This window comes from Alexandromys fortis, unplaced genomic scaffold (genome assembly GCF_014885135.2).
Source record: "Alexandromys fortis isolate MF-2015 unplaced genomic scaffold, M_Fortis_MF-2015_v1.1 scaffold_79, whole genome shotgun sequence".
NCBI classification, from domain to species: domain Eukaryota; kingdom Metazoa; phylum Chordata; class Mammalia; order Rodentia; family Cricetidae; genus Alexandromys; species Alexandromys fortis.
Window position 1 is genome coordinate 7264749 of NW_026067964.1, and position 27037 is coordinate 7291785.

The window sequence follows — 27037 nt, forward strand, 5'->3', positions numbered from 1 at the left end:
CTACTGCATACGCACATGGATTTCTAGTCTTCACCATAGCTGTTACCCAAGCTTGCAGTGCTTGGGAAGGGAAATCAATGCAAGGATCTGTCATCGTTAAGCATGGGACATTGTAGTCAGAACTGGTGCTTTCTAAAACAGTGAGATGATCCTCAGGAGCTCGGAGCCTGATTCTGGGAAAATTAAACAAATAAATTCAAAAGCTATTACAATAACGGGATAAAACTCTGTGTAAGTGCAACCACAGACTCTCTATCTCTCTCTGTCTCTCTCTGTCTCTGTCTCTCTCTGTCTCTCTGTCTCTCTGTCTCTCTCTGTCTCTCTGTCTCTCTCTCTCTTTCTCTCTCTCTCACACACATACACACACACACACACACAATTTTAAATCCAGGTACTGTATGTAGAAAAAAAACAAGTACTAATTTTCTTTCTGAGCCTGCCTTCTCTTGTTTAGCATAATAATTTCCAGTTGTAGCCATTTCCTGGATTTCATTGCTACACTTTCCTTCCCAAATGAGTAAGATCCCATTGTATATAAGTAGCCCATTCTTTCTATTAGTCCACTTGTTGTTGGGGGTCTGGTTCCATCCTGGCTATTGTGAGCAGCAAACCCAGAGACATAGGCTTCCTCTTTCCCCACGGCCTCAGAAGCCTTTGTTGTCAAGCTTTCCTGGTGATTGCCATTCTGACTGGGCGAGATGGTATCTAAAGACGGCTTTAATTTGTAGTTTAAGAATATTGAACACTTTTTCGATCATCTATTGGTCACTTACGCTTCTTCTTTCAAGTTGTCTGTTCAGTTAATTGACCCATTTATTGATTGGAAAATGATGATGATATATACGTGTGAGTGAGAAAGAAAGAGAAAATATATTTAATTTTTAGAGTTTTCTTTATATCCTGGATATCAATCCCCTGTTGATGTATGGTTGGCAAACATTCTCCCCATTTTGTAATCTGTTTCTTCTCTCTGGTGCTTGTTTCATTTGCTGGGCAGTGGTTCTTGAACTCCATTCCATCCCCCTTGTCCATTCTCTGGGATGTGCTAAAGGGTCCTTCCCCCCAAATCCCCGCCTGTGCATGTATCTAGAAGAGCTTTTACTGAGGTTCTTCTCCAGCAATTTCCAGCCTTACCCTGAGGTCTCTGATCCACACTGGAAACACAAGTGTTTTAACAAAAGGACAGAGGCCCAAAACTGATTCAGTCTTTGGCCTCCTTTACCATAGATTTTTTAATTTAACACATTTTGTTATAATCAAGCTCCTTTTTGGTGATGACAACGTGAAGTGAAACTTCCCAAGACCCCTCCGTGCCTAACCTCCTGAAAGTGCAGGCTCTCTGAAAACAACCCTAGATAATTTTGTTAGGCTAGCAGGAAGTCCTTTGATCCTTTTATTTCTCTATTATCCCTACAAGTCAAGTACAATCAAAATGTATTGTGTGCTCAGATGCGCAAGGTATTTTCCTAGGAACTTGTTAGGAATAGATTTCTAAAAGACAGCTAAACACCCTGACTTAAAAAAAAAAAAAAAAACACTATCAACGTTCTAATCCTTCACAGTTCACTCTTAATCACATGAGAAAAGCAGAAAGTGCTCTAGCTATGTCCAGTAGAGCAGATTTAGCTTAGAGAAATGGTTAATAAAAGAAGACCTGAGATGCCAGTCAGAAAGATGGAAACTCTCCTGGTTCCACCCTGCTCTTTCTTACTGCTCTTGAGTTTCCCATTTTTCCCAGACTTCTGCCTAGCCTGTGGAGGAATGGCATTTGATGTGAGAGGAGACAGAAACCTCTGACACACTGAACAAAAACTCACAGGGGAGTCTGGGATCCTTGCTCCTCATTGACTCACTTAGGGAGTGGTCTCTCTTTGTGTCAGAATAAACTATGATGTTATATAGTATAATAATTGTTCCTTTTACTTTTTTTTTTTTTTGAGGCACGGTTTTACTATGTAGTCCATGCTAGCCTTGCCCAGGCTTACTTCAAACTTACAATTCCCCTGCCTCAGCTCTCTGAGTCCCTGGGATTACAGGCATGTACCATTGCAAGTTTTGTTACTTGTGATTTGGGTGCTCTCTAGTCACCTATTATTTGTGTGTGTGAGTGTGTGTGTGTGTGTGCATGTGTGTATGTGTGCATATTCCTGAGTGTGTGTATGTGTGTGTGTAAACCTCATAAAGAAGATTCTAATGCACTAAACCAGCTGAAAGCCACTGAATATGGCATTCCAGCTTATAAATATCCATACACTTGCTTCAAGGAAGACTTACTCCGAATGCATTATATAAATAAAGCATGCAAAAGCAGAGTTGTTTTATTTAAAGAGTAAGCTGTGAGCCCTGGTCCCCCTTTAACCTTGAGACACAGTTTGGAGACCTGAAAATCTGAAGTCCTAACCATCTCATTGTTTAGGAACACAGGCATACCCTTTTTGTGTGTCTTCGGTTTTAATTGGTAGACATATAGTGACCCATTCCCTCTAGTGCCGCTAGACAGTACAGCATTAGAGGAAGCCCGGATAGACCTCTATTAGACCCCGAGGAGAAGACTGCTAGAATAGCTCAGATCTCCGGGTTATTAGCTGTAAACACCATCAAAAGTGGTGAGGGATTATTCTGGCAAGTTTGGGAATAGAGCGGTGGGTTAACCACTCAGTTGGTGGTAGATAGCTCCACAAATGGAATTCTTGGAGACAAATGAGCTAAGACTAGAAAGGCTCTGCAGGGCCCTCTACAGTGGCGGAGATTGTTGCATGGGGAATATTTTTACCACTGCTTTTCAAATGTTTTCCCCCTTAGTTAATCCAGGTCATCCTCTGAAGGCTCTGCCTGGGTGGAAGAGAGGCTATTCAGTTGTCCCCACTCTGTCTTCCTAACCCCATTCCAAGGGGAACCTTAGGGGTGCTAAGCCTCCGGAGGTGGGTACACAGCACCTTTGTAAACCGGCCTGAACTAAACCATCCAGGTGCACAAAACCATCATCCTAGGCATAGCTGTCTACACGGATGCCTTGAGATTTGTTTATGTCCAATTACCACCATAACTGCACCCCACCCCCAAATTTACACTGGTCGTTCTTTCTGTCTCAAAACTTGATGGGGGAAATCCATCATATCAAGTACTCAAGAAAAGCTTGTAGAAATACACAAAACCAACTGCCCTCTGGACCACGGGAAGCAGGACTGTGGGTGATTCAGCAGACAAGATCAGTTGGAAAAGCAATCAGAGACTTTAGACTCAATTCCAAGTGATGTTTCTCTAGAAAACATAAAAACCAAGGGAGGAAAGAGTAGACGTGCCCAAGGTTAGGGGAACACGGTACTGGCCTCCTCCGTTTTTTGGCCCTCTCTGCCCACCTTCTGCACCCTACCCCCTCCTCATCCCTCCCTTTCTCAACACGCCCCAGTACCCACCCACCCCTTCCCACTGTCCACCTCACTCCAATTCGGTCTGGTCTCTGCTCCCTCGGTGGCCCCAGCTCCCGGTTCCTGCCGCCCCCGCTCTTCCCGGCAAATGGGGGATCCTGGCCAAGGGGGCCGCCCCGACTCGGTCCTCCCTCCCGCCTTCCCCCTTTCCCCTGGGCCGCTGGACCATAAAGAGCGGGCTGCGGCCAGCGGAGCCAAGCAGCCTGCACCCCACCGACGGCTGCGCACCGCCCCACCCGCCACCTGTGCCGCTCGCTCGCTCGCTGCCCCAGGCCGGTGGACAGCGCCCTGTCCCGGCAGAGCCACGCCACTGTCTCCCGCACAGCCCTCGGGGAGCAGAAGAGTCACCATGCCGGCCCCACGCGCGGCCGCCTTCCTCCTGCTGCACCTGGTCCTGCAGCCCTGGCAGCGAGCAGGCTCCCAGGCCAGCCCCCAGGGTAAGTGGCTTCCCCAGGTCCCCTCTGCAGCTAACCCGCCGCCCTCCCGAGATCGCCTGGGGTGCTGGTTTTGCTAGCACTGCCCTGTCAGCCTGGGTTCCTGCGGTCCCATCACCTCTCAGTTCCCCTTGGGCCCGAATAGAAGTCCATCGTGATTGGAAGTGATGATGAAAGTCTAGAATTTTCTCCATGGGGCCAATTAAACTACAGTTTGGAGGATGCAAACTTATTTTCATCATTTACTGCAGAATGTGGCACACGGTCCCTGGTCCTCTGGCAGGGGAGGAAATCCTAGTTGTCTTAAGACCAGTGTCTGTCCCCTGCAGCCCCTTCTCTCTAGTGAGCGAGCCCTGGGAACTAAGGGACTCTCCAGAGCAAAGTAGTTTTGGCCCACTGCTCAGCCACACTCTGTCCTGTGCTTATTCCTTACACTCAAAAGCTAACTACCCCCCCCCAGGGAATAGTTTGATTTTTTTTTTTTTGAGCCTCTTCAGAAAGTGATCTTTTTCTATTAAGAAGTAAAAAAAGAAAAAGAAATCAAGAATTTGACCGTGGATAGGAATAGATGTCAGGCAGAAAGCACTTAAGGTTAAGCAAAATGTCTTATAAAGACCACAAGGGAGAAAGTCTCCCATCCCGGAACGATCTCGGGCTCTGCCCTCCCCCTGGCACTGGGGACCCGGGGGGTTTTGCTATGTGTGGACTGAGGAGGAGAAAAAGCTGGAAGAAACCACAGGTGGAGTAAAACTGTCCTTCCCGAAGCTGAGCGTCCCTGGGCAGACGGTCTGTGCTCCCCTGGCCCCACCACAGCCGCCGCCAGTTCTACCAATAGTCTAACCAGAATCGTGCTCCTGATTTTAATTGGGGTTAGAATATTGGAATTCTATGGCCTCAGTACATACACATTGTGTTTCTAAGAAGAAGAAAAGGGACATTTTTAAAAGACACTTTTCAAAAGTTTTCTTTTGAGAGGTTACTTTCTGTTATATAATATTCTGTTATATAAATTTTTGACACCGGAGCATGCAACTTTGTGTTAGGTACAGCGTTTGCTTCTTAGACCTAGCAGTTCTGTGGAGACGAGCTCAGGCACTGTGACCTAAATTACCCGGTTAACTTAGTTGCTGTAGATGATCTGATTAAGTCAAGTTTCTGGTAGATTCTTTTATAGAGTTATCAAGTCAGCGATCATCAGCTCCACCGGGTAACTCACTTATCTCAGTCTCCCTCTGAGCTGGGCCGCGGGACCTAAATTAGCACGTTTTCAATTTCCATGCTCAATGGAAGCGGGGATTTCTCCTCTAACGGCAGAGGCTTGTGCCTGGACCCCGTGCTTGTGCTGAAGTGCTATAGCACTAACAGGAAATGGTAGCATCTCATTTCCTTCTCCAAACACTCTCTAAAGTCATTACTAACTAAGCCCGGCTCAGCCTCTGGAGAGAGCAGCAAATGGATCCGATGAGCCGCACAGATTGAAGCACTCGAGTTTAGAGCCGGTTAAATCACAGGTCTGACCAAACTCGGAGCCAGACTCCAGCACCAGGCGTTTGCTTTGGAATACAGTTCTCATACTTTGAATTTATGTGTCTCTCTTGAAGATGCCTTTTCAGGGATGGAGTTTTCAAACACTTTATTTCAGCCTTATCTCCCGCTGGTGGGAGTGATGAGTTTTCAATTCTTTAGAAATTAAAAGCCCTGATTCCCCCCTTTTGAAATACTATTTTCAGCAACTATTTTCATAGTTTAGGGAAGGAGTTTACTTTCCAACACTGGTATATGAGGACTTCTGGGGAAAAGAAACAGTATAGATCCACCTTGAAAACAAATTATCTACTAGAAAGAATAGACATTCTTGAGTAGCTAGAGTTTTTCCTGTTTGCCTTAGACGTTTTATTCATTTCTTTAGTACAAAGCAATACTTGTTCACTGTAAAAAAAAAATTTTTTGCCAGAATTGCAAGAAAATAAAGAAACAAAAAAGCCTTGTAAGGCCTAGAAATAGCTACTTTTAATGTAAAGATATCGTTGAATCATCTTTTGTTTCAAATCTTTGTCTAAACAAATAAATTACTAAATATAGCATGTTGTACATATGCATAATTTCGTGACTTTTTAAACTTTATCATGAACATTTTTATATCTGCATGAATTGACCTACATTTCAAAAGTGTGGACCCAAATTAATTTAGTCAGTTTTGTAATATAAGACACTAAGCATTGTCTCTGGTATGTTGGTATCGAACTTAGTATCTTACTGGACCGTTGAAGTGGCAGGAATGGTACCCGCCATTGCTTTAACAATAGAATCCATTCTGTCCTTAGGACATTGGTGTTTTCATGGCAAAGCGCTCAGCCAGGAGAGCTTCAGGATCCCCAGCCCTGCTCACTCTAGCTCCACCTCATGCCTTCCACAGCAGAGGCTGCAGAATCACCAGTAATGGGAACTACCATTGTACCTAAGTCCCTTAATGCCCTATCTATTATTCCATTCCAATAATTCCTTTAAGAAGAATTGTGAAATCAAGGGACATTTGTGTCTCCGGGCCTTTGATACTGTTATTTAAACTTCCTCCAGAACGCTTATACCAACGTGGCCTGAAGACAGGGAACAGTGATAGACAAGAGCTTGCCTTCCCTGCATGAGGCCCTGGGCTTTTACAGATTTAAACCTTACTGAGCAGACCGTGAAAGAACACCCTGACCTCTCACCTCCAGTGTTAGGCATTACTGTATTCTTCATTTGTCCAACCTGAGAGCAAAGTAGTGTTATTTAAATCAGCAGCTCCTTCATCACTAAATGAGGACATGGACACTTGTTTATATAGGTAGGCCATTTGTGACTCTGTTTCTATAACTCTTTCAGATTTGTTAGAGCTCTTTATAAGTCACCAGTGTGACTTTTTTAGCAATTAGATTATGGACGTACGTCCTCACACTTCAGTGAGTCTTAGGAAAGCTTTTGCCAGAAGGTGCTGCCTACTGATGAAAAGCAATTTGCGGTTGTGCAAATGCAGATCTTACTTTTGTAGACCAGCTCCACCCCTCTGGATACAGTTGAGTCAAATCAACCACACTCACAACACATCACTTTGTTTTGTTTCTTTAGTGTTTTTATTTTATTTAATTTATTTTTTTATTATTTTTTTAAGCAGGACTATTAGGGAACTGTGCAGGCTCTCACAAAAGCGACAAGTCATTTTTGTGGTACTTTCTACCACCACATGCGGGCTCGCTGCCTCTTTCCCTGTCATTTGTCATGGACCCAGAAAATGCAATTGGCTCTGGTCCAACAGGTCCATAAAGACCCCATAAGAGTGATTCACTGCTTGAGGGCACGAGAGAGAGACTGAGCTGGCTGCTCTCCTTTGTCCCCCTCCTGCTTTAAGCCCTTAGTACTTTCCCTCCTAGTGGGCATTTTCAGAGTCACTTCTTCAACCAAATCCAATTTTGGTTTGCAAATCTCGTCTTTTCTTTAGGGCTATGGCAAGTCATAAATACTGTGCTGTATTTCTTCTGTGGCAAATGCCTAGCCACTGTTAAAGACAAAGAAGAAATGGTTCATTGGGAATGGGGGGGGGGGCAGCGAGATCACTTCAGGCTATTTTGCAATTTATTGTCAAATGTTCCCCCACCAATCAATAACGACCAGAGTGTTTGCCTCAAAGCTGGTCTTGCCCTGACCACCTGCTTCCTGCTCTTCTCTCTAGTCTTTGACCTTCTGCCATCCTCCAGCCAGAGGCTGAACCCAGGGGCCCTCCAGCCAATCCTAACAGATCCCACCCTGCACGAAATCTACCTGATCTCCACCTTCAAGCTGCAGAGTAAAAGCTCAGCCACCATCTTTGGCCTCTACTCCTCAAGCGACAACAGCAAATACTTCGAATTCACTGTGATGGGACGCTTGAACAAAGGTAAGCCAACCTGCAGGATTTTCGTGACATGCACCTCCACCAACCTGCAGGATTTTTGTGACATGCACCTCCCTGTCCAGGATTTGGGGTCTGCTTTCTTTAAGATGGCTCCTGTCACTCAATTCCTTTTTGATGTTATGGACTTCTTATGGGACACTTACCTTATGTAGGTGGTTGAGAGAGCAAAATGTAGAATTGCCTGTGGGCAATATACCTCTTTTATTATCATATTACACACATAGTAGGTTTTATTATGGCATTAACATACAGGTGTGGAATGTGTTTTCATTGTGGTTGCCACTGCATTGCCCTCTCTTGTCTCTTCCCACTCCCGCTGGTTCACTTCCTCTTCCCAGTGAGTCTTCCTTTTACTTCCATGATTTGAATGTAGTAAGAGGCCGCTTGTTCATCCTTGGCTGCCCAGAATCGAAATAATCACACAGAAACTGTATTAATTAAATCACTGCTTGGCCCATTAGCTCTAGCTTTTTATTGGCTAACTTTTACATATTTATTTAACCCATCTCCATTAACCTGTGTATCAGTACGTGGCTGTGTCTCTCCGGCTAAAGTTCCGGCATCTGTCTCCAGCAAGGCTATATGGCGTCTCTCTGACCCTGCCCGCTTTGTCCAGGCATTCACTTAAGATTTCCCCGCCTAACTCTGTTCTTTTGCCCTATCATAAGCCAAGACAATTTCCTTATTCATTAACCAATAAAAGCAACACATAGACAGAAGGACCTCCCACTCCATTTGAGGGATTTGTTTGTTATAAGCCAAAGCACTTAATTAGAACTAGTTACAGGAGCACAGGTGATGGGGTTATTTAGAGGAGCATGGGCAACTTGCCAGTGGCTACCCCGCTGAAGAAGCTGTCCCTCCTTTCCCCAGCTACCATTAGATCTAACCACCTAGAGATCCCCGGGGAAGTGTTGGATCTTTGTGAACCCTTCTCCAGCCTATGGCAGAGTATTGACGCAGTTTTGTGCAGATCTTATTAAAGTAATCACAGCTACCGAGATTGTTAAAGTTCAGTGACCCTGCCACACCTGGGAATAGCATTACACAGCACCCCACCCCTTCCTGTGACAGTGTCGTTATTTCTGCCCCTCCCCCCCTCGCTTGCTACGAAGATGCCTGATGACATGGTTCCATCCCATGTTATTCCGAATCCAGTTCAGAAACAGATGAGATCAGAACAATTCCCCCATGGTCCTTATCATCCTTGGCTATAACTGGTGTGTAGAGTGGGTAGTTTAAACAACCCTTATTTATTCTCATGGTTCTAGACCCTGAAGTCTCAGGTCCAATTCCTTGTCTTACATAGTCATCTTTCACTGTGTCTTCACAAGGTGGAAACAGTGCAAACTCTCTCATGTCTCTTCCTGTAACTGTGTGACTACTGTAAAGGGGTCCCACCCTCAGGACCGGATCCCAACTTATTAACTCCCAGTCTCCACCTCCGAAAGTCATTGTATCGGGATAAAGACTTAGCAGACTGCCTCACTGTTCCTGAGTTCCCTCGGATGCTATGGCAGAGAAGATGTCACTCATGGCTGAGGGAGCGCTTTGCTGGCCTTCCAGGAGCCTGCACACCTCAAGCAACAGGGAAGAATGAGTAGTTAGGAGTTCCACCAGTGCACACGAGTCTCTCACTGCCGTCTGTCGTCTTCACTAAGAAATGGCTCCCAAAGGAACAGGTTTTTACCCTCTTCCTTTCCACTCATGCCCTGGGGCCAACACCTGTCCCTGTTTATCAAGGAATGTGACAGACACATATTTTGCTGCTTTGTGTATTTCTAAAACAGGAGGGTCTGGGTTTTATATTTATTGCAGCTTTTTTTTTTTTTTATCAACTCGACCCTTCCTAGTGTTTAAGAGTGTCTCTCAGATGTGCTCATGCCCAAGCTCCTTAGAGCTGCAGGTGGAGAGGGGAAAGGCTTTGCTTGCCCAGACTGGAGGAACTAAAGCAGAAGGGGATGGGCTGGAACCCTTTCCTTTCAGCCACGTTCTTACTTCCCTTCTCCCTCCTCCCTCCTCCCTCCTCCCACACTCTCTCCCACGGGCTTTCATGGTCTATCCCTGGGTGAGTCTCAGGGTGATGTGAGATTTCGGGTAACAGAGTCTGGTATACAACCAACAGATAGGTCAGCTGTTCCCACTCTTTTCCCTGTCCCTTCCATGTTAAGAGGGAACTTAGCCCCCGCCCCCCCCCCCAGACACACACTCTTTGCCTCGCGTGAGCCAGCCCCATCCGCCTCACATCTATTGAACTGGCTTCTGGCTTTCCCACTATCTCAGGTGCACTGGGAAGACCTTCATTCCTGCTCAGTCCAGCAGAAGGAAAACTGCTCTTAGCCTCCCCACTCTCTGCAGCTCCTCCCCTGTTTCTAAGATGGCTGGTCTGTGTGGACTATCATGCCAGGATCACAGGAAGCCATCTCTCCTGAACTGCCTTTTCCCATTTACCCTCGAAGCCAAAACAACACTAGATCTCTGGCCTGTGGAGAAATGAGAGAAGGGCTTGTTAGTGTTTCCTCTGAAGAGACACCAGTGGTGCCGTGCAGCTAAAGTGCCGCTAGAGCCCTGGCATGTATAAAAATGAGCAGAGGGCTTAGCACTCCTTCCTCTGCGGAGACTCCGGCGATGCCATGCATCTATAAGTTCCAGATGATCGACATTTTAGGGAAAAGATGAGATCGTTGATTAAAACCTCCTCTTAATTTGTTTTCCAGTGCTGCAGATTGAGCCTAAGGTCTCACTACGCTAAGCAAGCACTGTACCAATAAACTCCCTTCTCAGCCCTCTCTTTACGGTGCGGATATTAATGCTCCTTAGAGGCCCATGGGCTAAGGCTTTGTGTCCCTGGAAGAGTATTACATGGGGCTGAGGAAGTTGGATCACTGCGGGTGTTCCCTTGAAGGGAACTGAGTCCCCCCCCCACCCCCCAATCCAAGGAGAAGAGGTGGCATGTGATTTTGACTTCTCGTTGAAGCTTGTGAGGGCAGCCTTGCTGACCTGGTTTATAGACTCATGGTAGAACCATCTCCCTGCGTGCTGGTCGCCAGGCATACCTCGACTGGCTGAGGCTCAGCTGGACACCCTTTGAGTTGGTTTTCAAAGGAAACAGTACCACATCAGAAGAAATCCAAATGTATTTCCGCTGAGCTGAACCATCTGAGTAGGAAACAAAGCCCCTCCCTCCAGTGAGTGTAACATGGGCAGGAAGACAGCCGCACAGACGGTATTGACAAGAACAGGATGAGGCCCTCTGCTCCCACCACTGCAGAAGAGCTTGCCGGTGAGCGCTCCGCCTCAGTTCGCCCCCTCTCCAAGTCACCCCACACATTGCCGTTTCATTACTGCTCACGAAACAGTTCGGGTCAAGGTATACCCAACCACAGAGACCTGCCGTGCCCCCTGTTCCAAAATGAATAAGGGGCAGTAGCCTTCCTATCCAGGCTGTACACTATAGAGTCAAAGCATAACCCTGGACTGTGCTTCCTAATTTGTGCTTCATTATGGGATTCTCCGCAGCCCATGCTTCAGTGAGAAGGAGCAGCTGTCCCTCTCTGGGTCCACTCATGCCTCTTCCTTCCTCCGCCCTTTGTCCTCGCCCTCTGCCCTCCCCATTATATGTCCTGCACCATCTCCCAATTCCAAAATCCTACTGCTGAAGACTCCTAAGCCATCTTGTGGATTTCCTTTTATGATTTTATGCTTTCTGGCCAAGAGAGGTACCGACTGTACTCTGCATAGTACTTTACTTGCTTGCAAGTCTCTCCAGTAGGCTATGAGCTCTTCCTCGGCAGAGGTGAGACATCCCTTACCCTCTTTCTATATTAATATGTCCACTTGTATATATTAAAGCAGGGCCAGGACGGGGAAACTGACTCCATATGTGCAAGTTGAGTAAAACAAGTGGCGACACTCCATTTTGTGGAAATTATGGAATTACAGTGTCTGGTACACGCACATTGCTCGGAAAGAGTTCTATAATGAATGCACATTGGAGAACTTTTTCATACAAGAAGATACAGGTAGTGAATCTGGTAAAAAAAAATGATCTGTCAAATTCTTAATAGTGCAGGTGGTATGATATTATATAAATGACTATTTTACAGAAACCATGGGCTTGGATATTTTTGAAACCATTCTAGTATCTGGCATGGAGACAACTTTCTTGTTAGCATCCCAGATTTGAGTCGTGGTTAAAAATCCTGCCAGCTGGCCACCATGAGCACATCTGTGAATCTGTCAGCACAGCTGTTATCTCTCCAGTAAGGGTGATAATAGTCATCTCAAAGTGACCCCCAAAATGGAAGTGCATACTGAACCCCATTAGCCTATGGGGGTCAATGAAAAACTTCAGGTTCTTAAAATAGGGGTGGATGGATGGATGGATAGATGGATGGATAGGACAGATGTCTGTTCTTCAGCCAACCATCTTCCAAAGACAATGCCTTGCCTTGCTGATAACCTTTCCTGTGAGAAAAAGACAATGGGAAGAATTGTTCCCTTGGTCTTCATTTGGTTATTAGCAAGAGCAACTCGGTGGTGTTGAAATGAGGAGTACCCTGGGAAGTTGCTACCATGACTGCAGTCAGTGACCCTCTTCAGTCTGAGGATAGGAAGTAGCCAGTGGCTCAGATTAGAGGTTCTGACACCTGCAGGCTAAAGACGAGGATAGTTTGAGGGAGGTAGGAGAACCTCAGAAACCAGCATTCCAGACCCAGTAACAAACAGGGGCGAATGGGAGGTCTCAACACTAACGGTAAGGGCTGTGGACTCGCCACAATATGCCAAGGTTGGAAAAGGCCCAGCATTCATTTTCTGTTTTCCATTCCAAAACATGCCTGCGTTCAGTTTTAACATGGTCACATACAAAAGACGAAAGCCTTTTTAAAAACCTTTACAAAATTAAATAGTTAGAACACAGAAAGCTAAAAGCTAGTTGAGCTGATGTTATTGATTTGCACATTGAGTAATAAAGGCAGTATTTGTGCTGTGTTCAGAGTGAAGAAGAAGGAAGGAACAAGCTCACTGCTGAGTAACATGATCAAGATTAACAGATGTCTGAGATTAGCTGAGGCTGGCTTTCTTCCTTCTGCCTTACTCAGCAGAAGAAACGTTCTTCAAACAGTCAAGAATAGTTAAAACTGTTTAAACAAACAAAAAATACACAACAACCTCAAATCTGGACATGCTGGTGTATTACCAACAATACAACAAAGTTCTGTAAGTTGTAGTGATAGGAGCGGCAGGGCTGCGTTCCCGCAGCCCTGGCTCCCACATGGCAGGCTTATGCCCGAAATAATTACACCGAAACTGTATTCTTTTAAACACTGCCTGGCCCGTTATCTGTAGCCTCTTACTGGCTAGCTCTTACATATTAATCTAACCCATTTCTAATAATCTGCGAGGTGTCTTACCAGAGAAGATCTTAACCTGTGTCTGTCTGGAGTGGGAGAATCATGGCGACTCCTGACTCAGCTTCTTTCTCCCAGCATCCTGTTCTGTTTTCTCCGCCTACCTAAAGGTTGGCCTATCAAATGGGCCTAGGCAGTTTCTTTATTAGTAAGAAATCACTCCCACATAATTTCCCCTTTTTCTGTTTAAACAAAAAAGAAGGCTTTCATTTTAACATAGTAAAATTACATATAGCAAAACAGTTATCAAGCAAGAATTACAGTTACAGTATTTATATCTATTTTATCTTTTATCATAACTAAGGAAAACTATAACTATTCATTCTTCAACTCCATCAAAGACTCCAGAAGGATATAATACTACCTAAGTAAACAAGAAATAAGAAAACTCTAGAAATGACAGACATCTCGCTGCCTGGACAATCACCCAAAGTTCCTCTATACCGTTGGGGCATCCATCTTCGGCCTTCAGGCCCATAGTATCCAGAGACATTTCCATAAAGCAGGAAAATTCAAAGACAGTTCAGTCACTATCTGCTGTGTCCTGCATAATGTCTTGCAGACTCTTTCATGAATCAGGAACCCCAAAAGACCATCTCACCTTTAGGCAAGTTCAGCAGTCCTCTCTCTGCGGGTTCTTTGTGTCCAGTTTATGCATCAGTCCAGGCAAGAACAGTTTCTTGCCCAAATGGCTATCAAACTCCATAAGGATCCTCTTCGATGCCCGTCTTCCTCTCGAAGTAGATTGGTGCTGTCAGGAGCAGAGTGTCTCATTGTCATGAAAAGTCCTAAGTTATTAAAATATTTTAAATGCCATATTCTGCAGCCTTTGAGAGATATGAAGAATGCCTCTCTGAAATATATCTTTATATATCTAGAAAATCTAAGTAACATGACTACAAACTTGACTATTATTTATGATTATCTATCAACAACCTATATTTCCTAATTATACATTACATTTTAAAAATGAACTACACAATCACAATACCTTAATCAAGATCAGAAATACATATACATATAACAAAATTGACCTTAAAATCCATACCAATGCAAATTATTCATACCTATATCATTTCCCCCTTTACATGTAAAAGAACATCTATAAACAATATTTGGGAACATGGGCATAGTTTTTTCTCTCCAAACTGCTTCCTGCTGAATAGGGGCATCGTTAATTGGGTCGTTCATGATATAACCTGTGTGCTAGTTTCATCTCAGTTGGCAATTGAGCGAAGCAATTTTTTGAGAGTGTTCACAGCAACCTTTCAGGAGGGTGTGGTCTATCATACCAAATCGGAATAGATGCAATCCACAGGGTCACATCCTCTGTGAAAACAAAAGAAGACCCTTTCCAAAGCATCATGTCCTTAGACCCAAATTCTGAAGTCATAATACCCTCATGAAATCCATTTTGGTTTAGCTTGGCAGCCCATGTAATGAAATGTCTCTCTGTACTTAGCTCCTTCACAGTCAAAAAAATTAAAGAAAACACAATAATACAAAGAATCCAGACTCTGTGAATTTTCCATTTTTACGTAGCTTATTTTTCTTTATTTCTCTTAATCAATAACTATCTGTACTCTGTCTCTTTAAAGACTTTACCCCCTTTTTTAAGGGCATTAACTTTATTCTTTCTTTCTATATATATTTTTTTCTCTCTCAAGCCTACGTACACTCATCCAACATTTTGATCCATTTAGTGGTCTGTCTGAATCTGTTTTATTGTGAATCTGTAATTTTTTTACTATCCAGGAGCATTTCTTAAAATGTTAAGCACTTCTTAAAAACTTAAGTTGCACCATGTACAGATAATATGGTACTGCCTGTGGTCCTGCCCAGATAAACCTTAACTGCGCTGTTATTACAGTAATTACGGTAGTTCCTGCTCCTGCCTCAGATCCATTTGGTGCCCCTGAGCTGAGCACAGTTCCAGGCACACAGCAAGTCCACATTGGCGCCCAGTCAGCAGTTTGACTCTGAGACTGAGTGTGCAGCACAGAAACTCTTTTCGTCCAAGTTACAGCAAAATCTGACACGCAGAGCACTGCGCAGTCTGAAAACATGTCTCTGTAGTCTCTGTAAGGCGGCAGGAATCCGCCATGCTCTCCAGCCTGCCTAAGCCTGATTATGCCGTCTGCCCAGGTACAGGCGGGGAGCACTGAGCCAATGGCACGGTCTCAGAGCACTCTCCTTCCGGTCTCAGAGCACTCACTTTCCGATCCCAAGCGGGAACACAAATATCCAGTCCCATAAAAGCCTTGAAATGCTTTAAAGCCAGAGTTCACGCTGGCAGCACAGCCCTAGGAAGCCGCACTTTAAAATGATGCAGGTTTTTTTCTGCTGCTATTGCTGAATCAGGAAATCTCTTTATGGCACACCACCAACAAAGAGCAAAACTCTGTGTTAAACTCTGTTTTTTCTCTGTTTAAAATTAAGCTCTCTCAGGTTTTTATGTGGATTTAGCCCATCATGTCTGGGCGCCACTCTGTTGAAGAGAGCGGCAGGGCTGCATTCCGGCAGCCCTGGCTCCCACATGGCAGGCTTATACCCAAAATAATTACACCGAAACTGTATTCTTTTAAACACTGCCTGGCCCCGTTATCTGTAGCCTCTTACTGGCTAGCTCTTACATATTAATCTAACCCATTTCTAATAATCTGTGTAGCCCACAAGGTGTCTTACCAGAGAAGATCTTAACCTGTGTCTGTCTGGAGTGGGAGAATCATGGCGACTCCTGACTCAGCTTCTTTCTCCCAGCATCCTGTTCTGTTTTCTCCACCTACCTAAGGGTTGGCCTATCAAATGGGCCTAGGCAGTTTCTTTATTAGTAAGAAATCACTCCCACATCAGTAAGTGAAGAAAAGAGGATCAAAAGTTCAAAGCCAGCATAGGCTCCGGAGTGAGTCCAAGGCTAGCCTGGGCAACTTAGTGAAACTCTGTCTCAAAATAAAAAGTAAAGAAGAGGGCTGGAGATGACACTCATGGTGGAATGCTTGCCTAGTCTGGGCTCAGTCCCCAGCGCCAACCAATCAACAAACAAGATTCAGAGAAAGGGGAACGGTTGCCCCAGCTGTGTTCCCACTGCTGTGTGCTCACTGATGACCCACAGATATCCAATGCATTGCTCTAATCTGATGGTCACACAGGTAGCCCTGTTTAAACTCCAGGAGTCACAAACCAAAACCAAAACTCATGAATCTGGAAAAGGAACCGGAGGTGATAAGCGATGTTGATAGGGCCAGGATGGAGGTAGAAATGAGGGGGCCAGCAATCAGAATACATGTGTGCACTGAGTTCTCAGCAGAGTACCAGCCCCTCAGTGAACTTAGTTGTCCATGTCCAGGTGGATTACTTATTGGGATGTAGCCACTGTTGCTAACATAGAGGAGTCACAGAAAGCAGACAGGCATATGATCTTTTCATAGAGAAGAAGATCCTGAAAGCCTCAGAATGAGGAGCTTTAGAACAAATCCATTAAGTTTTATATTATTATTATTCATGTACTTGAGGGTTGCCTGGAAAATAAGTCTGGGGTTTTAGAATACAAAATAAGGGTGGTAAGACTAAGACGTGGCGAGCTTTCTTTTCTTCCCAACAATCCCAAGGTTTGCAACGACGTGCTATGAGGGTGAAATACTCTGACTTCAGAAAGAAGTTTCATGACTTCTCTCATTTTCTTTTCCAAGTTATTGGAAACTGAATATGCTAGAGGACAGCTAGGGTTAGATAAGTCACTTTGCAGCCAAGTATTAACAGTGTCTTAACCGGCCATAGTGCTTCATTGTGTTTACACTTAGCACAAAGCAGGGAAGCAGAATCGAACACATTGAGTGCTATCAACATTTGGAAGATAGCTCAGTGGGCCACAGCCAATCAAGATTAAATTGATTTAAGTACAAGTTTAAATCTATTTTCTGGGAGTGAGCAGTGAATTGCAGACTGCAGAACCCGGGAGAGCTGACCGTAGAGTCCTAGGCGACAGCACTGAGCCAGTGTTCAGCGCCGTGCTGGATGCATGGGAGAGGTGCAAAAACATTTGCTGAGCGAAGGATCGGTCAGATACCATGATGTAACTATTTTAAATTTTCTTTCTTTATTATTTTATTCATGAGTGTTTTGCTTGTATGCATGTCTGTATACAACTTGCATGTCTAATGCCCATGGAGGCCAAAAGAGGGAGTTGGATTCCTGGAACTAGAGTTATAGAGTTTTGTGACCCGCCATGTGGGTGCTGAGAATTGAACCCAGGTCTTCTGGAGGAGCAGCCAGTTCTCTAGACCTGTGACTGCTTTCAAAAGGCTTTTTAAGATTTTGGTTTTCATTAATGCACACTTGTAACCGGGCTACTTAAATCAACAGAGCCACATCTACGCTGCTGCATCTCATCTTGGATACTGTCCAATCAGAGTCTCCTTCAAGAAGAGAGGGACACATTTGGGACACACATCCAACACACACACAGGCACACACACCTCTGACACACACACTTCCAACATACACACACACTTTTTAAAATCACATCCAAGTTGAAAAGTTAAAGGAAATAAAAAAAAATAAAGGAGCAGACAAAAGACAGGAGAGATGTGGAAGTGTTTGAAGAAACTGTTTGACACGGGGATCAGGCTAACCCTGTTCTGGCCCTGAAAAGTAAGATTAGAACCCACTGGGTGGGACTTAAGTGCTCTGTTCTAGGAAAATCATGACGAGCTCTCCAAAAGGTACATGCATTTCTCTGGAAGCAATGAATTCCCTGTGGCCAGAACTGCACCGGTGGCAGCTGCACTTTTATTGAAGGGATTTGTGACGAGAGATAATTAAGTGGATGAGCTGTCCTGTTAATATTGTGAGATTGTGCAAACTCTAGGAAAGCTCCAGGGTGCTGAAGAAATTGCTTTGAGTGTCCTAGAGCGTGACCTTTGGGCTCCGTGCCCCTTGCAACCTTGTCACTGACAACACATCGCTACTATGACGGCTCCATAACCTTTCGAAACGACTCCTTCCCCCAGCGCTTAGATAATTTCTGTGCCTCCCTTCACCGCTGGTTTCTCTGACTTCTCCCTCCACCCATCCACCGTAAACCTTACATACGCAAAAACCATTACAGGACCCTTGAGAAACGGGGCTACATTTACTCTGGCCACCCAGAGGATTATTAGAAAAAAAGCTGCTTGGTAATTTCTTTTTGTATGGGGCACCAAAGTAGAGGAGTGACCATGACCTAATACATGACCCATAAAAATAAATCAGCAAAGACAGACAGAGGTCCACCATGGAGGACACTGATAGCAAGGAGGCCTTTCAAAATGTATAATGACTTTAAAGGATGACCCAAGCTGGCAATGATGCTTTTCATCTGAGACTTTAAAGTACTGGAGAGTAAAGTCATATGTCGTAATGCCACCTCCCTGAGTGCCTGCAGGCCAGGTTCCTCTCAATCCTCTACCCAGGCCAACAAAATACTATCACTTCTAGGATTTGAAAACCGGCACCCTGCCTCATTACTTTAAAAGTCAGCACGCTATAACATTTTTCTTACTACAAGGTCCATTTCTTCAAAAGCACTTTTTTGAACATTCCTTCCCAATGTAGCAGAACCTCATATCCTTCCCTCTTAGGTTTGGTTCGATGGTTTTGTTTTCCTTAAAAGTCACCGAAAATGGCATCTAATCAGTTTCGGCAGTTTGGGTGCTGTGTCGCCTGGTATACAGGCAAGCAAACATAGCTGTGTGCCATCAGCTCAGGCCCCAGACTGTGAAGGGCACACACAGGCTAAGCTTAGAGAGAAACGTCCTCCACATTTTTTAAAAGGTGTGATTGTGGGTGACGATGGTTCATTTCGGATACAGGGAAACAGACGTGGCAATGTGGAAAGAAATTAAGGCGATGATCAGGCTGGGACCTGTCCTCGAATAAAGAGTTTAGAATTAATCAGAAACCACTAGGGAGCCAGGTGGTGGTGGTGCACGCCTTTAATCCGAGAACTCGGGAGGCAGAGGTAGACGAATCTCTGTGAGTTCAAGGCCAGCCTGGTCTACAGAGTGAGTTCCAGGACAGGCTCCAAAGCTACAGAGAAACCCTGTCTCAAAAAATGAAAACAACAAAACAAAACAAAACCCCTTAGGGAGCTATTGAAGGCATTCACCTGCTCATCCCTGTGCTTGCTTTAAACAGGCAAGAGCTGGGCTGGAGAGACGGCTCAGTGGTTCAGAGCACTCCTTCTCATAGAGGCCCTGTAATCCCTTCTCAGCATCCAACTGGCAGCTCTCAACCGTCCCTAGTTGAAGTTCCAGGACATCTGACACCCTCTTCTGACCTCTGCCTGTGCCACACACAAATACAGAGCAGATAGCTTACATCTGTGCAAAACCTTCACACACATATAAGTAAATCCAAACATACATACAAAGAGGCAAGGATAGGATCAGAACATCCTATAGAAAACTCAGGCTATACAAAAAGGACCAACAATGAGAGGGTGAGCCAGAGACCTAAGAGAGGAACTCAGAGAAGCAGCAGAGGGAGGCAGAACTCACTTGCCACAGGAATCTGCCTGCAGCTTCCAAGTCGGCCTGGCTATGTCTTTTGTATCAGGCAGCAGGATTGGTGGAACACCAGGACGGTGTGTTGAGCATGGGAACCGATGGCTCTGCAGCTGGAGAAACAGAACTATACACACAGAGAGCTTTCCCTGGAGTGCTGACCTGGCAGAGGTGTGGTGTTCTGGTGTCAGGGGCTGGCTTCCGCATGCCAGGAGCTCTGAGAAAATGGAGCATGTGTGCTCTCTGCCTCTGGGGAGGTCCGGAGGCACCCACCCAGAGGCTGCAGGGTCTCTGTGACCGCTGAGGACAAGCTGACTTTCCCAGCAGGTACCTGACTGTCTTCTGGGGTGGGCTTAGGACTCAGAGGATATCATATAAAAACATGGAGGCAGTGAAGTAAGGAGTTTGCCATAAAAGAGAAAAATGAAAGCCATAAGAGAAACCAAAATTATTGGACCAAGAATGAAGAACGGTAAACATCAAGGCACTCGATAATTTTTCTAACAGACACTGTGAAAGTTTCAACACACAGGCAAACACACACACACACACCCCTCCTCTCCCCCTTTGTCACAAGTCTTAGGCACTTGAGGGAATGTGTCATTTGGGAGACTTGATGCATAGGCACAGAAACACAAGGCTGAATACAGCACTCGTTCAGGAGGGGCTGGGCACACAGGCAGGGCTTGCTGTGGACTAGGACTGGGAAGGGCCACTCTGTCAGCTTTTATTTGTGTGAAAAGCTTTAAGTGACGTCATTTGATTGTTCTTTGAAAGTTCCTATTGACGGCCTTTACCCCACTGGGTACTGTTTATAAAACTCCTCTCAACTATTCAGTTGGGAAAATAAACCATGACCCAGGTGCTGTGCGAGGGTCTGTTAAGAGTGGCGTTGTGCCTAAGCACTGTTTCCTTGGAAATCCAAACAGATCTTACTTTGGGGAGGAAAACCGAGCGTGCTTGTTTGACTCTGTGTCTTAAACGCAAGCCTGTGCTCTTAACCTGTGAGTACCGTTCTACCGAGAACCTGTTGGCTAAAACTGTGCATGACCTAATTCAAGTTTAATAGACAAATGGCATTTTATGGGCTTGTAAAACACCAGGTATTTGCAAACTGCTCTAAGCAGTGAAGTAATTGAAGTCTGAAAAAAAATTTTAAGTGGTGCTTATGTTTGTTCTTCCTCTCTTAGCTACCGTACGTCTCCAACTCCCAGCTGTGTGGCCATTATCTTCAACTAGTCTGTGATACTGTAAATAGGAAATAAAGAGGTGGAGATTCTGTTGCATCCGAGATTAGAAATAAATCTTTGTCCTTTTCCCAGGGGCAGTGACTCAAACTCTGGAGAAAGGAAAGAGACCGCAGGAAAAGGGAGAGAAAAGGAGGGAGACTCTCCCCCATGTGCAGTCATCGGCTTCCGTCTTCTCGGACCATGTTTCTTGCTTTTATTAAGTCTTATCAATACTTCAGGGAACTTAGCATTGAGCTACCACAGAAGGTGAAGCTCTTACAAGGTCTTCTCCTGCAGGAAGCACACACGGTGCTGACCACACGGACGTAAGAAAAGCTCTGTCACACCCCTGCGTGGCATCTATGTGTCACAGAACGTGATGCCAGTTCTGTCCCTTTCCCCACACAGTTGTCAAATGGAAAAGCAAAGCTAGCAGAGTTCCAGGGAGGTCAGACATTGAACCTAGAAAATATAATGCGGGCACATATCATTTCTTTGGCAACATGGCGACATCGTAGTTCGTTGGCTAGCTGGCCTCCGAGACAGCTCTGAGTTGGCATCTCCAGGCTTCTGAACAGGCACTTAGGAAAAACACTCCGAGTTCCTTCCCACAGATGACAGGGATCAACAGCAAAAGGGACTGAGATGTGTGTATGTGTAGCTTCTAGTTTCCACTTTTAATACAAATGTATTACATTTTGGGATGTGTGTATGTGTGTGTGTGCATGCATGTGCACACACTCCATAGCCTGGGTCCTCAGGTTGTCAGCAGTGTGTGCCTTTACCGGCTAACCCATCCTGTCGGCCCCACTTTCATGTTTTTTTTTAACCTGAATAGTGGATATTTCTTGTAGAAAACTTAGGTACTGAAGATGAACAAAAAAGAAAAAAATTCATGAGACACTCTGAAATTATGCAACTAACACTGACAATTTTCTCTGGAATGATGCATATATATGCACTTATATATATATATATATATATATACATTTTCTGAAAGATGATATACTTGCAGCTTCCTTTTGCTTTTTATTCAATAAAATACCAAGAACATCTTTTTATTCTTTTTGTATAAAACTTTTATTTTTTACAAAGGTTTACTTTTATTTGCTGTAAGTGTTTATCTGTATGGATGTGCACCATATGTTTGCCTGGCGTTCACAGAGTCCAGAAGAGGGCATTGAATTCCAGAGCTAGAATTACAGAGAGTCATGAATTGTCATGTGGGTGCTGGGAACCCAAACCGGTGCTCCTAACCACTGAGCCGTCTGCCCAGCTCCGAAACTATCTCACAGGGACTTGGTTTAGGGTTGTGCTTCAATCTAAGGAGCCCATCGTTCTCAGATGCACGTGTTGTGCAAAGTGTTCATTAACAGAAAGATTTTAATGAATATTATTTAACATTTTTTACTACATTTCATCATTTATTGTGTGTGCTCATGCATGTACATCAATAGAAAATAATTGTAGCAATTGGTTCTCCACTTTGACAATAGAAGTCATCAGTCTTGGCAACAAGAATGCGTATCCACTGAGTCATCTCTATGGCCCTGAAATGAACGTTCTTTCCTTTTTAAAATATTGGTTTGAATTTAATTTTAGTGCTTCCCCCCCCCCCCCCGTATGTGTGTGTGTGCACCTGGAATTATCTTGGCAGGCTCATCAAGATCTTGGAAACAAATCATTTTAGTCTTTCTAGCAAAACTCAGGCAGCAAGTCCCACTCAGAAAAGGTTGGCTTTCAGGACCAGATTTTAGCTCAGGTCCTAGCATATTCAAGACAACAATGGAAAACAAAAATGCAAAGCTGAAAGCCAGAAAATTTTAATTCTTTAGTCAGAGCATAGTAAGATGGATAGCTCTGCATATGGGAGGACAGAAAGGAAGGTCACGGTCGTATGTCTCTGTTTTCTAGACTGTTAGGGATGGGTTGCTGAGGGAGCAATGCTACATCTAAAGTGTGATGTGAGACACACTTACAAAGCCCTAGCTGTGCCCTGAAACACATGGCGCTGGGGCTCGGGTCTCAGTCCTGTCGCTTACACTGACCTGAGCATGCGCCTTCAGTTATCTAAGCCTCGTTCGCGGCCCCAATGCTTATTCTAGTCTCGTAGGGTTGCCCTACGCCATCACAGCAGCTGAAAACAGCACGCATTGCCCTGAAGTGCTCGCCGGTACTTGTGCTTGGTGAGTTACTGAATGCATACCTTTAGGAACGTTCGTGAATTTTATCTGACTTTCCAATGGGGGAAGGCTCTGTCTATTCATTAAAGTTGTGGTGTTTATTTTTGGATTTGCTTGCACCCTCTGTTTTTCCATTCTCGCGAAACACCCCCAGAAGGAAGGACGGTCACCTGATGATACCGCACCATGCCAAGGATAGCGCCTGGCACACAAAAGGTGGTAACTTAGTATTTGCGGTTACCACCCACGTTCTGTCCAGTGGTCCAGCCCTCTGACCAGAAGGTCAGTTAGCCAGAACCGCCTCCCTTCCTCTCATTGCGTCTTTGCTTGTTTTGGCTCCAGCCATCCTCCGCTACCTGAAGAACGACGGGAAGATCCATTTGGTGGTTTTCAACAACTTGCAGCTGGCTGACGGGAGGCGCCACAGGATCCTCCTGAGACTGAGCAGTTTGCAGAGAGAGGCCGGCTCCATAGAACTCTACCTAGACTGCGCCCAGGTGGATTCCGTGCGCGGCCTCCCCAGAGCATTTTCCGGCCTTGCCCGAAACCCGGAGTCCATCGAACTGAGAACATTCCAGAGGAAGCCACAGGTAGGAACCCACAAATAACTCTCCAAGGTGGAAAATGGGCTTCCATGGCCCCAGGTACAAAGGCCTGTGATAAGGAAGCCATATCAGCTCATCGCTGCTGGTCCAATGCTATGTATTAGAGTCACTTATGGAATTGCAAAACATTTGTTAGCTAGCCCCGCCCCCAAGAAAAGTTAAATCAGAACCTGAAGTTCTGGTGCCTAGACATCAGCATTTTTAAAAACTCGTATTTAATAGGAAGTCAAAATTGAGAGCTTCTGTGTCTGGTGAAATAAGTAGATTGTTGTGAAATGGCTTTTCAAACAATTTTTAAAATGTAAAAGGAGTAGCAAAAATTAATTAAATTATCTTTGTCTAATAGAATCATGTATTTTCATTCCTTTTTAAAGTTATTATTTATTATTTTGATGCAAATAACCAGGAATGGTTGAGAATTATCAAGCACAAGAAGCATCTTTTCCCCACAGATATTGTCAAATCTTTTGCTAACAAAGATTAGCTTAATGATGGCTCTGTTCAATGAAGTCTCAAAAAATTCACCAACTCTGTCTTCTGTTTTATGCCATGTTGGTGGGAGTTTTTAGTTGTCCTATCACCAAACCTGCTATAGAAATTGTCACTTTTTTTCATTTTTTGTTGTATGTATATATGTATTATGTATATACTGTGTAATATGTATATTGTATATGTGCATATGTATGTGTTATGTGTGTATATATGTATGTGTATTATGTATGTATATATGTGTGTTATGTGTGCATATATGTATGTGTGTTATATATGTATATGTATTGTATGTGTTTGTGTGTTATGTATGTATATATGTATTGTATGTATGTGTGTATTATGCATGTATATATGTATTTAGCTGTGAGATGCTTTGATTCCTATAAAGAACTGGTGGCCATTTTTTGTCCTTTGTGATGGTTTAGATCTAGTCACAGTTCTTGATCAGGTAGAGGAAGGAACACCAGCACCGGTCACCAGAGTCCTCTGTTTGGCCACCATGTCGTGGTCTCCTGGGCCTCCACACTCATGTTACACTTCCATTTGGTTATTTTGTTGTATGCGATGTCTACGCCCAGCAGAGGCAGGGGAGAGACACAGGTTTCCGTTGGTCGTAGGACTGTGGTAACATTTTTAGGTGATGACGTGAGAACTCTAAGCTGGTCCTAGAACTCTGTCCATGCGTGTTGGAAAGCATTGTTAAACAGAAATTCCAAAAAGGTTGAAATCTACCAGGATTTTTTTGGTTTTGTTCTGGTTTTTAGTAAGTAATAAAGAAAATGTCTAAATTTATATAGAGAAGATAGTTAATGACTAGAAATATGTGATTGACTTCATTTCCGAGGCCCCCAAATCACCCAAGAGTGAATGACAGTCACATTTCCGCTGCTGATCACTTTAAAAATTGCTGTCTATGATCAGATCAGTTGCTAAAAGTTAGGACCCAGTCACCCCAGGTCAACACAAACTATACTCAGAATTTTCCCCAAAGTTCTGCCTTCTTAGACCATCCCAGGGACCTTAGAGCCTTGGTCTTCATGGTCACACTGTCCAGTTCGTCAACAAATTGACTCATTGTAGACATTTAGGACACCATCAAAATCAGAACTACCTGAAGTCCTGCCTGTCTAGACCACACAGCCTGACATTCAATTCAGTACGTGTTATTGGGTTGAATCTTGACAAATTTTAAAACCAGAATTGCTCTACAGATGCTTAATTTTCAAGATAACGATGATCACGACATGTTAGCAGCTGACATGAACTTTCTGTCAGAGTCGCATAGAATCCCTGAGTATAAGATGAAAGAGTCAGGAGACCGACATTGTGGCCAACAAGGAGAGCCTGACAGAAGGAACGTGGCAGCTCCGTGACAAGTTCCTGGTGATCTCAGAATATGGCCTTACTCACTCCCGTAGCCAAGAAAGTCAATGCCTGCTGTGACAACCTGGAGCCCAGACACCCTAAGAACAGCCCTGCTGCAAACTGAATCATTATTTTATTGTAACCTAAACTCTATAAGCAAATTCCAGGCAGTCCTTGAGAGGCTCCTGCCACAGGCTGGCATGTTTACTGTGATGGAAAACACCCTTTCAGATGCCAGTGTTTTCCTAGGCAACTGGCTACTTTCACACTTGCTTCAGTCCCAAAGGCGGGGCACACAAGGCTTTCGGGGAAATGTGACCCTACAGAAATGATGTAAATGCCTGTGTCAAGTACACAGGGCTACTCTGTTAGCAGCGTGTGGTTCTGCAGGCGCATTGGCTTTAGAACAGCGGCAGTGGTCTGTGGTATGCATGCAATTGTTTTTGCTTCCTCCTAGGACTTCTTGGAAGAGCTGAAGCTGGTGGTGCGTGGCTCGCTCTTCCAGGTGGCCAGCCTACAAGACTGTTTCCTGCAGCAGAGTGAGCCTCTGGCTGCCACAAGCACAGGTGTGGGCTTCCGGGCAGTGTACACACACCCAGCAACACAGACACATGTCCAGGCCCCTAAGGGGGCTGGGTCCCCTCACCCAGATGTGTGCTGGCAGTGGGGTGGCCCCAGAGACTGCATCTGTACAAATCAGGCTCTTGGGCAAAACCCAGGCCAAGGAATCTTTTCGCTACTCTTTTATTTTCCTAACTCAAAATTTAGACCAACCAGCAGCATCAGTTCCATTATTTTGTTAGAAGAATTAGATGAATTGCCATAAATTGAATTCAGATACCCTAAGTGTTTAATAATCTTGTCGCAGTGATTTTGAATCACTTAGAAATGAGTGTCACCAACGTGACATGGAGGTGCATGCCTGTATTCCCAGTACTCAGGAGGCGTGGCAGGAGGGTTGCCAGTTTGATACCAGCCTGGGCTATACAGTAAGACCCTGCCTCAGAAAAGCCATAGACTAGGGATGTAACTTGGTGATACAGTATTGCAGAGCATATACCAAGTTCTTGATCCCTAGTAGTGCGGAACCCAAGTGATGCTGGCTGAATGTTCCTCACCTTTGGCTGTTCCTACAGGAGACTTCAATCGACAATTCTTGGGTCAAATGACACAGTTAAACCAACTTCTTGGAGAGGTGAAGGACCTTCTGAGGCAGCAGGTAAGAAAACAGAGGCCATCACTAGTCAAGCCTGAATATTATAATAGCAGCTTTCTGTGTTGGTGGGAGGAGGGGCAAGCCCACACAGGCAGGGAGGGACTTTGCCCTGAGCCACACCTCACTTAGCTCCACACAGCCCACCAGCCCAAGGCTCAGTTTTGAAAACGGCAGCATGCTTGCTGTGAGTCTCCATGGCCA

At 44.7% G+C, this 27037-nt stretch overlaps 1 protein-coding gene across 1 annotated transcript in view; it reads left to right on the forward strand.

Annotated features, from left to right (window-relative positions):
* The first annotated feature begins 3477 nt into the window (after positions 1-3477).
* The window catches only part of Thbs4 (thrombospondin 4), a 48041-nt gene continuing 24481 nt past the window's right edge, over positions 3478-27037 (forward strand). Inside the window, exons 1-5 of the mRNA XM_050153896.1 lie at positions 3478-3865; positions 7572-7775; positions 23501-23748; positions 26078-26186; positions 26757-26839. Of these exons, the coding sequence (XP_050009853.1) occupies positions 3517-3865; positions 7572-7775; positions 23501-23748; positions 26078-26186; positions 26757-26839 (993 nt within the window). The 5' untranslated portion in view covers positions 3478-3516. The remainder of the gene's footprint in view (positions 3866-7571; positions 7776-23500; positions 23749-26077; positions 26187-26756; positions 26840-27037) is intronic.